Raw genomic sequence first — 17358 nt, 5'->3', positions numbered from 1 at the left:
TTATCTTATAGGTACTTTCTCCCAATTTTAAATTTTTAAAACGTCGGAACTTTATTGATTCTGAACTAATTTATAAATCGATAACATCGATAGCTGACGGCTCGCATCTGGTATCATAATAATTGGTGTAATAATACGTGAAAATAATAAATTACAAAATTTCGGCTACGTGAATGTGACAACATCGCATAAAATATTCTATGCTCAAACGTGTTAATAAAAAGGTATATGCTCAATCGTGCTGTACCGCCTAAAAAAGTATTTTTAGGTACCTAACCTAACCTGGTCGGGTGGACTGCTGACTGCAGTAAAATACAATAATTAATTAAGGATAGTAACAAAAATATTAAAAGACATTACAATACTGGATACCTACATTTTTTTTTTAATTTTAAGTTAATTGGTGAATTATTATAGTCCAAATAATGAAAACATTTTTGGTAAGAATCCGAGGTTCAAAAAATGATTATTCAACGAGATACGAGAGTTGATGAATAGCCGCGTGACGTCATAGAGCCGACGAGTGATCAGTCGCCCATGTTTTACGTGTAAAAGTAGTTTGATTTTGATTTTTATAACTTACGATAGTATTTCAGAGTTTTTTTTTCTTAATCCCAATTATATTTATGAGCTTAAGATTATGGTCTGATTTAAGATGTAATGTATCTTGTTATTGTATACATTGTATTAAGTTATAATTTATTAAAATTATTGAGTTCGGGACTCGCATTGTTTGCTATATAAACCAATTTTTACGAAATGTACTATAATAGTTATATCTACTATTTCACAACTAGAAAGTATATCAAAACTATAATCACACCTGCAGTGTCATAAACGCAAAAGTACGCTTTTACACGTAAAACATACGCCGCCGTTCAGACTTTGGCTCTATGACGTCACACGCATATTTCCAAATGCCTGTATCTCATTGAATAATTAGTGTGAGACCTACACCATATTTCTTAGATAATGACATACTTTAAATCTGAGCAAACTTCTTTTAGTGTTGTGAAGTCCTTTAATAGTAATTACAAATGTACCGGATAATTTGTTTCGGTTCCTTGCTAGTGGTATTTGTCACATTCGATTATAATATGTTTGACAGCAAATTTGACATCGCGTGTCATATATGGGAGGGAGGTTCCTCACGAGACATCAGGTAACCATGAGTTAGTCTAGAAGTATGAACTCAAGTACAATCTATTGATGAAAGTTTCCTTTTTTCTGTGTTTTATTACCTACATTTTAAACTTTATATCATGTATTAAGTATTTAATATTCAATTCAAAAAGTTACATACATGAGATGCATCTTACATTCTTTTATAATGGTGTTTAATAGAATAACTGCGTCTTTTGATCTAAGTATGAGCATTACTTTGCATTTCTAACAAAACTCAAAATAATTATTAAATCTGGACAATTGTGTACAATATAGGCACTTACACAAATACTAGGTTACTAATACATTACCTATTAAATAATAATTAATTTTTGTAAAATACCACCACCAACAATGATTTTGATTTCAGAATTATAAAGCTGTTAGTACATACATAATATTAAATTAAAATAGCTATTTTAAATAATTAATTAATTAAATTAAATACTCACATTATGACATTGTGCTTATAATAAGTGCTTAAGGTAAGGGTATACATTTTTAAATCCACCAAATTGTAGTTGATATAACATTTTTCAATTTTAATTCAAATTACATTTTTATCATACCAGCCTAAATAATTTTACATATTAACTAATTTATGTTTTATTTTCATTATTATTTTTTAATCAATTTATTAAAAGAAAATCACTATTTAATTAGTTTTTACTTATAAATTAACTTCTTATTGAATATTTGTATAATACAATTCATATATTTTATTGAAATATGCCATGAATATTATCATAATGATTATTTATTGATTAATATTATGTAATAATTGATTCTTGTAAATTTTTCGATATTCCAGGCTATATTCCGGAATTCCCTTCAAAGTCCAAGTTGCCTTTATTTCTGGAAATTGCTAAACCAGTTAACCATGTAGGCTGACATGCCGTAGCCGTTTCCATTCAGAAACAATGATTTATTAATTATAATTGATTTCAAATTAACATGTCATGCATTACAGAAACTTTACTTAATGAGGAGATGCACTAGAACCTACATACTAGCTTCTATACTGCAGATCGACTTCCCTGGTTTTTTTTCTTTTTGTTGTTTATATTGCCCTGCGAAAGTTCGAATTGTTTAATCTCCAATCTCAGGCCCGCGGAAAAAAATTGACAGTCGCCATAATGATACCATGATAATTTATAATTAATACCCGGCGCACCGTGATGCGTTATTATTGGCGCGCGTTTCTTTTCTGTTCCTTCCGGTTCGGGGAAATTGGGTCGACGCGGCCGCGACTTCGCTGGAGACGCGCTCGCGAGAATAGACTGGCAGGCCTAGCCGCCGCCGTCTCGCGCTCGTTAAATGCCTCCGTCTACTATTTATAGACGCTATGCTGCCTCAAGCAACGAGCGCGTCACACAATGGGCTGAAAATACGACCATCGGGCTTAGATATAGAGTGCATAGAGTATAGCTATAGCGCATGTATGTTTAGTATTATTATTGGTTGTTACGCGGTGCAATTTTTTTTCTAACGAATACCTATATACTCTCCGCCGCCGCGTTGTTCGACGACGACGTGACGCGGCTCTACGACGGCGGCGGCTTAACGATTTTGTTCGACCTCCATCCACCCCGATGCGTACCTGCATACAAACGCACACGAGTAGTAGGTACCTATATATATCGAGTATTATTATAATCGCGTAAGTGCGGTTTTCGTTCTCTCCTACACATGCACCGCTCGCTTTAAACTACGCATACAACAACCGTATTATTGCTACAGCGTTCATTCGACTGCGGCATTTGTTTGCCGTTCGGTCAGTCGGGCCTGCTCGTCGTCGCCGCGAGATAAATAATAATACTCATCGCGACGTATATAATAATACCTTTAAGACACACGTGACATCGTCGTCACCGTCGATATATTGACCGCGACCGGATTTGTACGTTTTCCAAAATAAATCTTTTCGCGCGTTTACTAGTCGTGTCCTCGTTGTCGTTCTCCTCGTCGCGCTTCGTCGTCGTTGTTGTTATCGTTCGAAACGTCATTCTTAAAACTATGTTCCCCCGGCGGCTGTCGCTTTTTGAGCGACAAGAGTTCATAATGATCGGTGAGTTGGCCAAAAAGCAAAAACATACGCACGAAACTTTTTGACCTTGAGAAAACTATAACCGTTTCGTTTTCGTCTACAAGTTCTCATCTTTTATAATAAATGTATGTAGTGTATTGCATATACTGTATAGTTATAATCATATCATTTACGTAAAAAAGTTACCCTCTTCCAAACCTGCCATGTCCTAGGAATGTTCAATGTACAAAATTAAAAATAATAACCTCTGTAACTGCCGTACTTATGTATTTTGACGTGTGTTTCACGCCGAGCCGATTGATTTTTGAAAACATCTTTTTTATTACATACGTATTTTTTTCATCACTGCACTTCTATTTTGCTCATTTTAAATAGAGTTACTGGATTCGTTAAGTGAAAAAAAAACTTATCAGGAGTCGCCGCGCCTGGTATCTTATCCATTAGGTACTTCTGTGGAATTGACAATATTATTATCGTCTATTATAAAATATGTAATCAACATAATACTCAATGTATATTCAAATAGACCAAATTATCACTCCGGTTAGCAATATAATATAATAATCGCTAATATATTAATATACCTCGTTTGGTTTTTATCTTTAATTTATTAATCCCATGGCGATAAGAGTTTTTAGTGTGTACAACGTTAGTTTTTAAATTTTTCAATATATTATAATATAATATGTATTTTACAATAGTTATATACAAATGAATAATGAATAATACATTATACGAGACGCACAATGAAAATGTATTGATTTAAAAAGTATTAATTTATAAAAAATTTGATAATTATATAGGTAGGTACATTAAATTATAATGTATCGTTTAAATGATTAATTTAACAAAAAAATACATTTAAAATATACCTCTTAAGATACATATTGCATTTAAAAATCTAATTTTAATAAACTCGTTGATTTTCAATAATTTACCTATATTGTTAATTGTTATTTCACCTTGACATGGTTAGTTTGAAACGTGACAAAGAAATGTTGGATCATAAATAAATTATAATATTTAATATTGTTTAAACTGTCTGCAATTGTTAGTTTGAACATATAATTATTTCTTTAGAGTTTTGAAACATCAATGAATCAATAACTCATTATTAACAAAACATATTTATAAACTAATGTATATTAATTGTGTTTAAGAATTAAGGGGGTCGGTGCTGGTTTTTCCAATTTTCCAAAATTCTATATAATTTGAAAATTATATTTTATATTATAGTTACTACTTTAATTATACTATTGTTCTACTAATCTACAGCTCGATAAATGAACTCGATCTATCAACGAAAATGACTTCACAGGAAAAACTTTCTCGCCCTTTGTAGAATAGTCTGATTTTGTTAATTTTTTTTTATTTAAAAAGAGAACATTCTTCAGGTAGGATTAAAGACTGAATTTTTATTATTATTTAATTTAAATGGTGTTAGAAAAATACGTTTGAAAAAAAACAAATATTGTGCATTATTCAAATGCATATTTTAGCTTCTATAATTATAATTTTGAAAATTGGGCTTTGATCCGACCTAAAAAATGTTCTCTTCTTTTAAATAAAAAAAATTAACAAGACCCGACTATTCACAGGGCGTGAGAGTTTTTCCTAGAAGACATGTTTTTGTACTAAAAAACGCACCGGCTCCAACGCCCTTAATCGGTTTGTACAATTCGTTTAAATTATGTACCATAAAAAAATATAATACTGTATTTTCTGAAGGATTATTCCTAAGTCCATATAGCACGACTTTGACGTTTATTTTAAAATTGAAAATATTATATCGTTATATCTTATATAGGTTACAGTTTACGATGAACAACGATTATAAAACTGCGGTATTTATATCTGACTATATCGAGCTTAAATATAAATTTGTGTTTTTATTATAGCATCAATAATAGGGTTTCTTGAGTACCTATAATTTCAAACCGCATATTCCGATATTCGGGTGTATCCGATATTAGTGTGCGTTTTAATTTTAAAATATTTATTATCTTTCGGGGACTGGTTTACTATTACATAATATAGATTATAGGTATTTTTTAAATTTAAACGGCTGTTTTGACTACAAATTGGTAGTATTAGCTGATAAATACAACTTAAGTTGTAAACCACGGTCAAGTCCGTGCAGGTATACACTATCACAAAATGTTTTCATTTACATATTTAAATTAATTTGTACTGAAAAAGTTGGTTATCCGTGTGTAATTTAGTATTATTGTTGTTTTTCATGTGTTTAATCAGTAGATTATTTTCCTTTTTTATTTTCATTAATATAAAATTATATACATTAAACTCGATTATTGGTTTGTACGATATAATATTATGTATCTAGTAGGTGGATTATGAAGTAATTATGAAGTAACTACACTACAAATTGTTACTAGTTATATAGTTATAGTTATTAGTATTTATATGATAGTTTGAAGAAGTTTTATTAAATTATGAATTTATAAAATATAGACTGTAGTTGTATAATATTAATGTGTTGATTAAAAAATGATTCATTTTAACTATTTCTGTAAGAATCTTAGATAACTTTGTAACTAAAAATTATAAATTGTTATTATAATATAATATTATGCTCATTGATAAAATCATTGATTATAAATACTAGTATGATACAATGTTTATGATAATAATAGCTTTATAAATAATTTTACTTATTGTTTAATTGTAATAACTAATAAACAAGTTTACAATAACACAACTCAACAAAATGTGTTCTTTGAAGTTTGAATAACTGTGATGTCTAATTTTGTGAAAGGAAATAATAGTTTTTTTTAATTACGCATTTTATTAAATGGCTTATCGCCTAATTGTATAATACGCACGTCATATACAATTATAATATGTATTTATGTAATATGGTAATATGTGGTCACTAGAAATATATTACATAAATACAAATTATACTGATACCTTCAAAATTAGGAATATTTTTTTGTATATGCATGCGTATAGTTACAACTGCCATAGGTTAATGACATTTGTGTACCCTCTATAATTTAATTGGACACGAATAATTCCAATAATTTATCTTTTATGTTATTATATTAACGTTAGTGGGTAATAATATAGTTTTTATTTAAGATTTATGGCGAGTATGCTTTATTTTCGGTCAAGAACCTAGAAAATATAATACAATATTTTGTTCCTATAATATGCCAAATTGTTGTCTAGTTATTTATACCTTATTATTTTATAAATATGAAATAATTTTGATAACTTTATTATGACTGTTTTTGTGTTAGATATTAAAAATGTTAGAGTCAAATGGTGGAGCATTAGACAATCGTCGGAGCCATATATTTTGGAAGTACACAATTTAATTTTCAAAATATATAGAATAATTTTTACTTGTTGCTACCATGAATATTTTTATTTTTTACACCATTTTATGATGGTATACTAAAAATTAGAATAGTGGACAACGTATTTTACCACTCTACTCGGCTCATCTAAACATTAACTGCTTAATTATAACTAGTTGTTCGAAATTTTATCTTTATAGATTGAAATACTCTAAATAATATTCTACTTTGTAATATGAAATAAAAAATGTATGGTGTCTTTAAAAAAAAAATATAACGATAAAAAATATATTTTATTTTCAAAAAACTTAAAACTTTTCGAAATAATGAGTTTAGACACTTAAATGGATAATTTTGTAGATATTAAAATATATAACACATGTATAAATGTATAATAAATATTATACACGTCATGTATAATTATACTTGTACAAATTATTTATGTATGACTCAGCCAGTCAGCCGTCGACGGATCATGCTATTAAACGAAATTGTGACCAAATTTTTCTCGTATATAACATTGAAACACGTATACTTATTTCTACTCAAATTTTCTAGGTGAACGTCTAAACTATGTTAACACGCCGCATGTTATCGCCATGGTCGGACTGCCGGCGCGAGGGAAAACTTACATTTCGAAAAAACTTTCCCGGTACCTTAACTGGATTGGTATCAATACTAAAGGTGAATATAGAGAGAAAATAACAATTTTTATGTTTAGTATAATAGTGCTATATAGCCATATAGGTACAAGATGCATCTGGTTTTGAGTGTTAGTTAATAACGGTCGTATTATGTGAACTTGAAAAATATTTCAGTTTTCAACCTTGGAGAATACCGGCGTCATGCCACCACTGCGTATAAGTGCCATGAGTTCTTCCGTCCCGACAACGTTGAAGCGATGGCAATTCGAACGCAATGCGCCATCGACGCGCTGGACGATGTCTGCACGTGGCTGGACAACGGCGGTGAAGTCGCCGTAAGTACCTACATCATAAATCATAATGACTAAACAGAATGATTATTTTTTAGGTATTTTTTTTAAAAAAGTACAAACGTTTTTGGAAATATTTCTTCACCTTTCACTTCAAATACTTATAAGTTATAACTAAGTTAGGTATAACTTATTAACTAATCGTTATTAATTCTATTTTTGTACATCAGTTATCATATAAACATATTAAGCTTCATGGAATATGTTAGTAAACATGACGTATGGTTTTAATTTTCATTAAAAAAATGAAAACTTAAAATATTGATTTTTTTAAAGGAATGCATGACATGACTTAAAATTCGTTAAAAAAAATGTTTTTATAAACGTTAATACTGTTTAAGAGAATCACCATGTTTTAAAATATATGATTTATGTACCTGTGCGTGAAATTGAATTACATAATAATAATATAACCCCGGTTTGTAGGTGTTTGATGCCACGAACTCGACCATTGAGCGTCGACAATTGATATTGGAAATCGTTGTGAAAAAACGAGGGTTCAAGTTATTTTTCGTCGAATCTGTGTGTGATGACCCAAAAATAGTCGAACAGAATATAATGGTAAAGTTAATAGTATATTATATAATACCAAATGGGATAATTGCCTTGTGTATATCATATATCATGTTGATTGTATATATATATATCCATATATAAAACGCAGTGGTCTCCAACCTTTTTTGACTCGCAAGTCGCAACCCACTTTTGTAAAGATTAGGTCATAGAATTGGGTTGAAAACCAGTATCATAATAAATGCGTGTACTATCGATAAGTTATCAATTATAATATAATATACTTACCTATTATATCGATTTATTGCGCTGCAGGAAGTGAAGATTAACAGCCCGGACTACCAGAGCATGGGTGCTGACGTGGCACTCAGGGACTTTTTGCAGCGGATTGAGCACTATCAGGAACGGTACGAACCCCTGGATGAGAAGACTGAGTCTGAGTTGAGCTTCATGAAGATATTCAATACTGGAGAAAAAGTGTTAGTGCGCAAACACGAAGGTCACATACAGGCGCGCATCGTTTACTATCTGATGAACATTCATATCATTCCGAGAACCATTTATCTTACTAGAGTGAGTGCGCCAATACACAATATATTGTGCATATTTTATCTAAAAAATAATAGTTTTTTCTCGTGTAATTTAAAAATCTGAGATACTCCATTTGAAAACTATATTTATTTTTGTTGAATTTGCATAATATTTACTACCCTGCATTCCTACGAGTCGAAATAATAGAAATTTTATTAATATATTATAAATTTGACGTCAACGACTACGCACTTTTTGCAGCACGGTGAGAGCGAATGGAACAAGGAAGGAAAAATTGGTGGAGATTCCCAACTCTCACCTAACGGTGTCAAGTATGCCATCGCATTGGCCAACTACATAAACGAACAGAATATTAAAAACCTTCGGGTGTGGACATCATGGCACTACAGGACCATTCAGACTGCGAGCGGTGTTCAAGCTCCACAGGAACGATGGAAATCGTTGAATGAAATTGACGCCGTAAGAAACACAATATCCATATAAATAATGAATATGATTTAGTAGTCACAATCAATGTGTGACGTTATCACCCATTATTTGTGACGTCTATAATTCTAATAGGTGAATGTTTGTTTTTAAATTAAAATTTTTTAGGGTGTGTGTGATGGTAAAACGTACGCGATGATCAAACGTGAGTATCCTGAGCAGTTTGCAGCCCGTGACAAGGACAAGTTTGCATACCGTTATCCGAGAGGTGAATCGTACGAAGACCTGGTTGCCCGGCTGGAACCAGTGATTATGGAGCTAGAGAGACAGGGAAACGTTCTGGTGGTCAGCCATCAAGCAGTGTTCCGGTGTCTGCTGGCGTATTTCTTGGACAAAAATTCAGGTTGGTTGCTGCAATTTTATTCTTTACTTCCATTGATGTGATATATTTTTATGTTTGTGTTCATAGGCAATTTTTTTGCTATTAATTTCTTTATGACTAACCATATAATGTGAATAGATGACCAGTTAATAGTGTATATATTTTTTATTTTATAGAAGAGTTACCGTACTTAGAAGTGCCCTTGCACTCGCTAATAAAACTCACACCCGTTGCGTACGGTTGTAAAATGGAGCAAATCAATTTTCCCATCGAGGCTGTCAATACACATCGTCCCAAGCCTCAGGTTAGTTATTTAAACAAAAACAAAAATGAATAGCATACAATAAGAGTTTAACATTGCATACACGTGAAGATCAAGTGTTTTTATTTTTTTTAATTTCAATACTAAATCTTGTTTGTTTGAAACTTTATGTTTAGATTTTCATGTGTAAATTGAATCACATTTTATAATCAATGATACTTATAATAAACAGAAATGTGTCAGTATTACAATACATTCTTGACTCTTAAAAATGTAAAACTTCTTTGTTAAACTGTTTTAATTTCATTGTTTGTTTTTGTGTTTATACAAAATTAATAATTACTAATACAACGCACAGATGTGAACATTTTTACACAATTTACAGAATATTTTTGTGTTATGAAAATGTTCTTAATATTTTGATTGACATATTCATGGTAATAATTCTTTTCCAGTTACGTATACAAATTATTTGTGATGTACAGTTAGCGTGTTTATATTTAAATCAACCTTATATTGTTCCATAAATTTATGTGTCGTATACAATCTATATTCCTATACATAATAGGTACTTCAACATCTGTTCGACTTCAATGACCAATTAGATCTGTTGTGTGAATAAGCAATACGTTTTGTTTATAATTTGTGCATTTTAAGTTCTATCAAATACATATAAACTGAATATTGATCAAAATTCAATGTTTGCATGTCTCTTCGCAGAAAAATAATCTGCACATAATATAGTAAACCATTGTATCGGTTATATAATACATGTGCACAACTATTATCTGTTTGGGTGACCTATCAGAACAAATGGATTAGATATAACACCGAATCTTAAAACTGTAGGATTGTACATGTCATCAAAATTACATTGTAGGAAAGTATATTTTGTACTAAATTTACATTATGATACCTAATACTATTTTACAAATTTTAACAAAATTTAGTTTCGAAATCACACAGTTAATCTACGTATCAATTTGACTTTTAAAAGTTGAAAAGTTTTGTTAAAGTGTTACTATTCACCTCACAAGACACAGTGGTGTCAATCCTGAGATTACCAAATGGGTCAAAATGTTGACCCGCTTTTTTACAAATTATAAATATTTCTTCCAAATGTATTTTTTCCTTTTAAAATATAGCTGGTACTTCATTTGGCCTCCGCTATGCCTGTTTCACAAAATTGTTAGGTCTGTATAAAAATCATAATGTAAAAATTGAATACTTACAACAATAATCAACTTCACAAAAAAAATACAAAATAATGTTTTAAACATAGAAACCGATAAATAAAGTATTAACTTATACAAACCTAATAGGTATTTTTGTTTATAAAACTTTTTTATTTTGGAGTAACATAGTCTGTCTGGACATACCAAAAATACCAACATCAGTACAGTATACTTTAAACAACTAGATAGGAATACATTTTCTCAAATGACTCCACTGAAAATTATTCAGACCGCATAAATTGTTATAAATACTTCAATATTACATTTCTAAGACTAATAAGTACCTAATGTCTTAAATTATTTGTACATAAACATTTTGTTTCATGCAATTTGATATTATATTAATGTAAATTAAAACGGTAAAAATTACATAATATTCTTAATTATTAGAACATTTTTAATTTAATTGTAATATTTTGACAGATAAATTTAACAGTTATAATGTGGGTCTAGATGGGCTTATGTACTCAGATAACACAATTAACACCTGTGTCCTAAATCATTAGATGTCTTGAAGCACTTGTGTCTGTAGCTTACATGTTGGAAGAATCCCGATTGTCCTGATTCTCAGTATTTATTTTATTTATTTTTGGACCAAAGTGTGTTATTAAAGAATTATTGAAATTCATAATTTAATAAAGGTATTTATTTTGTATACCGTACAAACGGTACACGTTTATTTTTATTCACATGCTCTATAAATTATATTAGGTACCTATATAATATGATAACTTATTTTTATCAGTTAAGGGATAAAAAAAATTTTCGAACATAACACTATCCTACTATTTAATAAAGTAGCTTCGATTTTAATTATCGCTACAATAAGATGTATCTGAAATGATTTTTAAAGTAATGTTGTTTCTATATCGTTCTTCCTAAATTAAAACACTGGTATAAGATAGCCAAAATCTGATATCAATCTAGGCATTTAGATACCTACATTTATTTTATATGAAAATCGTATGCAAACAAAATATATTGTATTCGTTTCTCAAAGTTCAATTTGTAAAATGCTCATTAAAATGTGTTTATATTTTTGAATAATTTTTTCTAGAATTTACTTAAAAACCAAAGACACAAAGTAATTATTTTCAAAGTAAGTCTATTAATATATTTGATTTTACACATTTTTGCTTGACATGAAAACAAGGGTCGGTATTATTATTAACAAATATATTTTGTATTTAAAATGTGACATATTGTAATAATGTAAATAAATAAAATGATGACTAATAGTTGGCTTGATCCCTATATTGTAAGTATCAATGATTAATAATAATTAATATTGTACATATATTTTCACTGGTATCAAAAATATTTAATACCTATATCCTAAATGAATATGCCTAAAAATTTGTATGTACATTGTACAATATGAAATATGATTCATTAAAGTGTCTACAATCATTATTTTTAACATTCAACTGTCTTGATGTATATTTTTACGTAATTGTATGTCATTTTTTAACTACATTTTTAATTTCATATTCTGAAGCATATTATTTTTGGAGTATTTTGATACATTTTAATTTTGATCTACTAGTTAATTTAGTTATAAGTGTTTTAAGTTTATATAAGCGGTGAATAGGTAGCACCATAGGTAGGTACTACGCAAGATGTTAGTATTTTATAAAAATAAAACTAGTTAATAAAAAATAGATAAAATAGATAAAAAAAAATTCGTAAATTTAATGCATTTAGCAATTAAAAAGTGGCGGTGGGTTGATACCGAACTCGTAGGTTTCCACATACCTATATGAAGTTTTGACACAAGTTTATCATGGATGACAAAACCTAACGTGGCAGTAAAACATGTATTCGAAATCTTGCCAACTTATATTCTAGAGAAGTGGTGAAGCGGGCGGGGGACGTACACGTGCAGTCTTTTGAAAACCGCATAATGGTGTATGTGGAGGGGAAGCCATTTTTAACTGCAAGTCGCAACTATATGCGTGTTATAACAGACACGATTCATTGTCAATATAATATATATTATTAGCCTTATATTATTATTACAATATTACAATCGTATTATATTGTAATTGTTCAAACGTTTTGGTTTTTTTTTCCATACATAGGTTTACCTGCACGAGATTTTTTTTGTGCCCGAAAAATTTGTCACTTGATTAATGCGTTGATATATTATAATATATGTAAATTAGGAATTATTAAGAACGTTGGCATCGTATATGAAACTTAACATCATCGCTATACTAAGATATATATGTGGTGGAGGTGACCGAAAGGGCTTATTCAGTCCGTAGGGTATAGTTTATTAAAGTTATCATAATATTATTATCGTGTTGTGAACGCACGAGGTATGCGATGGGTGCAATTTCGACTCTTGACCTTAATTTTTTTCAACTCAATTTCTGAAAATTTGTCTATTTAGATGTATATTGAACAAAATTAAAGACGTTTGTACAATTATGCAATAAAATATATACGTTAGTATTCAATATAATAAATTGATCGCTGAACTTTGGATAGTAGTTTAATTTTGACAGTGCATCACACTACTCATATGAAATCATATGATATCTATGTTGTGTTTTGTTTTTAAAGGAAGTGTCTACGGTCTTCGATAACACGGGCACCAGATCTACTAATACGGTGTGTGTTCTTGATAATAATATAGTTATAACTAGAGTTCGGATTTTATGTTTTTGCACAACTTCATTGAGTGTATACCTATGAAATTTGGTGAAAGTAAAAAATAAAAATGATCCATAGGTACATGTTTTTTTTCCATTTTTAGTTTCCCTGGTTTATCTTGAAATAATTTGTTAATTATGAGAAAAATATACTAATTTATATTAATTTTCAATTATATTATTATTAACTTATGTTTTAATAGGTACCTATCTTAAATTTTTTTTTTTAAATTATCAACCAATTATAATTTTTTTCGATTCTGGACAGAGCTATTGTATTGATTGTATATGTAATGTAATATTGTTTTTTTTTGTATCGGGAGATATTTTTTCTACTTAAAAATTGATCAGCTTCTAGAGATGTTTCTGATGGTAAATCTGATCTACAGCTTGTACTTACTTTAGTGGGTCAAAAGTAGGAAATTTCTCAGTACTTAATACTATAATTGGAGAAAAATACATTTATTATTAGCTATTAAAATAACTGTTAAGGTAACAATGCAGGTTACCAAAAATGTAGATCGCTTTCGTTTAGAATCGTTTTTCGTTTAAATTGTTAAAGAGTGTACTCCACACTTAAGTATATACTGTATAATGATTAGTTACAGTGGCGCCGAACACGGGTATCAACTGGGGAAAATTCCCCAGAACTATTTATGGGTGGGTCAGGTGGGTGGGTGGGTGATAATAAGTGATCAGTCATTATAGTGGTATTCAATATTGAAAGGCAGTACATCGTGATTATAATGCACTATTCAAGAGTAGCTAAACTTTTTTTTTAAGTAGGTGGGTCTAACACCAGCATTTTTTCCCCATAACATGAAATATAGATCGGCGCCTGCACTGGTTAGGTACCTATTTGACGGGTTTTTAATTGTGATTTTGATTTTGATTGATAATTGTTTTTAGTTGGTCTCATTAATTGTATATCCAATAATTATTTACACACTCAGTTTAACTATCAAATATCGTGCTATTTTTCATGTTTATCTTTTTAATAAGATTTTTAATTTAATGAATAAAAGCAAATGTTTTTTACGTTAGATGTTTATTTTTGATTTTTTTAATATTTATCTCATTTTTAAAGTTGAATACCTATTTGTAGGTTTTGTTTAGGTACAGTTTGTAAGCATTATATTTTGAAATAAAATAATATTTTGAACATTAAAACCGGACCCTGGTTATAACGTTGTGGCATGTGTGGACTTTTGTTTTTATAACACCTTCATTTCATTGTATAATATTAATATTTGGCTTAATGTAAATAATACGCACATAGGTGTACATAAAATAATATAATGCTGTATATACTTTATTAATTTTTTTTTAATTTCGTAGCACTGTCATATATTTAAACTATTATTATTATTTTTTTTAATGCACTACATGCACTGCATTTCATCAGCATGTATATATTTGCAAATTTCCCCAATTTATTGGCATACGAAATTTGCGGATATTATGCAGTGGTACGCAGAAATAATGATATCAAATCGATCGGCGGGACAATATTACTTTAAATTCACTAACGTCGTACGTCTTATCTTCTAGGAACCGGGATTTCTGGAGGACAGATTCAAGGATGATGTGAAAGACGACATCGGAGGTGGCGACAGTACGAACGGGAAAAAGGCAAACAACGGAGATGCCACACTGCCAACTTAACTTAATATTCACCACCATACGACCACGACCACGACTATAATATTACCATACTATTACCATACCGGGGATACCGCACCACCTTCTCTGTATATGCGTACGCCGCTAGAAACGACTGCGTTTCTGCAGTGGAGGTCGTGATGAAAAAGGAATCGCCCACGCACTAAAAATAAAAAATAAATTACCCATTATTATTATTTAAAGTTTCCGTATTGGGGAAGGGAAAGAATGGTGAATTTCGATTTTTTTTATATTTAATTTAATATTTAAGAAATGTGTGTGTGTGTGTGTGTGTGTGTGTGTGTGTGTGTGTGTGTGTGTGTATAAGTGGATGATATCAATGTGTAATATAACATGCGACAGCGACAAACTATCCGAATTCGACTAATATACCCGTGTATATATTTTATTTTAATAATATATGTATATACATGTGTACAATTTTTTTTTCAATTTTTAAGATTTTTAAAACGCTACTTAATGTTTAGATGATATTGTAAATACAGTTTTACTTTATTACAGTCAGATTTACATTATATAATAATATAAGTATCATATACGTCGTAATAATCACACATTACCCTTAAAATATTTATCGGTATTTACCTTACTAAATTTACTTAATTGTTTGTTTTTTTTTTCGTAAACTTTTTATTTTTAGTTTTTTTTCTAATTTCATAGTTACGAAACATAATTTACTATTATGATAAGGAAACTGTCTGTTATATCGTATAAGCTTATCTTATAAATGGAAAAATTACAATATTTTTTCAAAATCATTCTTCAAATAAATATAATATACCGCCTATAGCAAATATTGCTTTTATCCAAATTTATTGTGATATTTACGGAAAATAACTGTGGATTTTTCATCTTTTGTTTTTGTATACCATATTATGTTCTTCAGACTAGAGAATGTTTGTTTTATGTTTTAAATCTATTTGACGTTTATAATAAATCGTTAAGTACATATATAGTAGCCTATTATAATTTTACACGCATGTAATTATAACATAATTATAAGGATAATCATAGCGATAGCTATAGGCTGACTAGCTACAACAACTTAAAATGTATTAATGAACACGACATCTCGAAAGTTTTAAAAGTATTTTAAATTCCGTTTACGTCTTTAACTTCTATTTTTCATTGAATACTCGTTTCGCGTGGAGAACGCTTCACGCTTAGACGTGATTGCTGCCACTCGGCCTTGCACAATGTTTTCGAATCGCGTACTCGTAAAATATTTCGGACTAATCGTGTACCTGGGAAACCAGTAGTTTCCCATAAACGATACATACGACATACCTACCTATAATTTAAACATATCTGTGTCTAATTATTACAAACTATAAATCTCATTTTGAACTGTAAAAACTCCTATAAACACCACTCGCGTGTAACAGTATACCCACAATAATTATTGTACACACAACGACAACACTATAATAACCAAATTCCTCGTCGGCGCCCGCCATCGTAGTTATATTACTATTGCGTCGTCGGTTCGTCCGCCGCTTTTTAATGGATTCGACGAACGGTCGGCGCACCATAGGACGTCATTCGTTTATATTTGCAGAGATAGTTAAACGTAAATAATTTTACCAAGTTTTAGTTGCCGCCGCCGCTGGTAATTGGTATAATATACTTGCTTTTCGGATTTGTATTATTATTGTTGGGTGTGCTTGTTTTTCGTTTTCCATCTGCGATGCACTCGTATTATATTGTTCTGTTGTGCGAAAGACTCTCGTTTGCGCCCACCTTGAGAAACTTAGAATGGATAATTAAAAATTCAGGTGTACCTACCTATCCGTATAGCAAAACAAAAATACATTTTACGATTCGCAGTCATTGGTGTAGTTTATTTTCGACTTACTTAAGGGTATACAAATTATTAGGTACCGCATGAACTCGTATTCTTGTTTTTGACGCTTAAGCAGTGCGTACAGACACTACAGACGTTTAAATAGTGATCGTCTGATTAGTACCGGACTCGACATTGCAAGACTTGAAGAGTGGAAGTGTGGAACCGCAATCGCGGCAATCGCGGTTGAATTAATAAATAATATTACATTTGTATTTATGATCATAAATTAATATCATATAATTTAATATTTTTATGATTGTAAAATTATCATGCT

At 30.1% G+C, this 17358-nt stretch overlaps 1 protein-coding gene across 7 annotated transcripts in view; it reads left to right on the top strand.

The window, feature by feature from the left end:
• The window catches only part of LOC132940709 (6-phosphofructo-2-kinase/fructose-2,6-bisphosphatase), a 36279-nt gene extending 20090 nt beyond the window's left edge, over positions 1 to 16189 (top strand). For 3 of the 7 annotated variants that reach the window (XM_061008414.1, XM_061008419.1, XM_061008417.1), the window contains 9 exons: positions 7093 to 7218; positions 7353 to 7513; positions 7955 to 8089; positions 8357 to 8614; positions 8834 to 9052; positions 9188 to 9422; positions 9578 to 9705; positions 13467 to 13514; positions 15107 to 16189. In XM_061008414.1, coding sequence (XP_060864397.1) covers positions 7093 to 7218; positions 7353 to 7513; positions 7955 to 8089; positions 8357 to 8614; positions 8834 to 9052; positions 9188 to 9422; positions 9578 to 9705; positions 13467 to 13514; positions 15107 to 15220 — 1424 coding nt within the window. In that variant the 3' untranslated portion in view covers positions 15221 to 16189. Of the gene's footprint in view, positions 1 to 2847; positions 3233 to 7092; positions 7219 to 7352; positions 7514 to 7954; positions 8090 to 8356; positions 8615 to 8833; positions 9053 to 9187; positions 9423 to 9577; positions 9706 to 11955; positions 11998 to 13466; positions 13515 to 15106 lie in introns of those variants that run through there. The other 4 variants (XM_061008420.1, XM_061008418.1, XM_061008415.1 and 1 more) reach the window with 4 other exon arrangements.
• Positions 16190 to 17358: the final 1169 nt, after the last annotated feature.

This window comes from Metopolophium dirhodum, chromosome 3 (genome assembly GCF_019925205.1).
Source record: "Metopolophium dirhodum isolate CAU chromosome 3, ASM1992520v1, whole genome shotgun sequence".
In the NCBI taxonomy this organism is placed as follows: domain Eukaryota; kingdom Metazoa; phylum Arthropoda; class Insecta; order Hemiptera; family Aphididae; genus Metopolophium; species Metopolophium dirhodum.
This window is presented reverse-complemented; position numbering and strand designations above follow the sequence as displayed.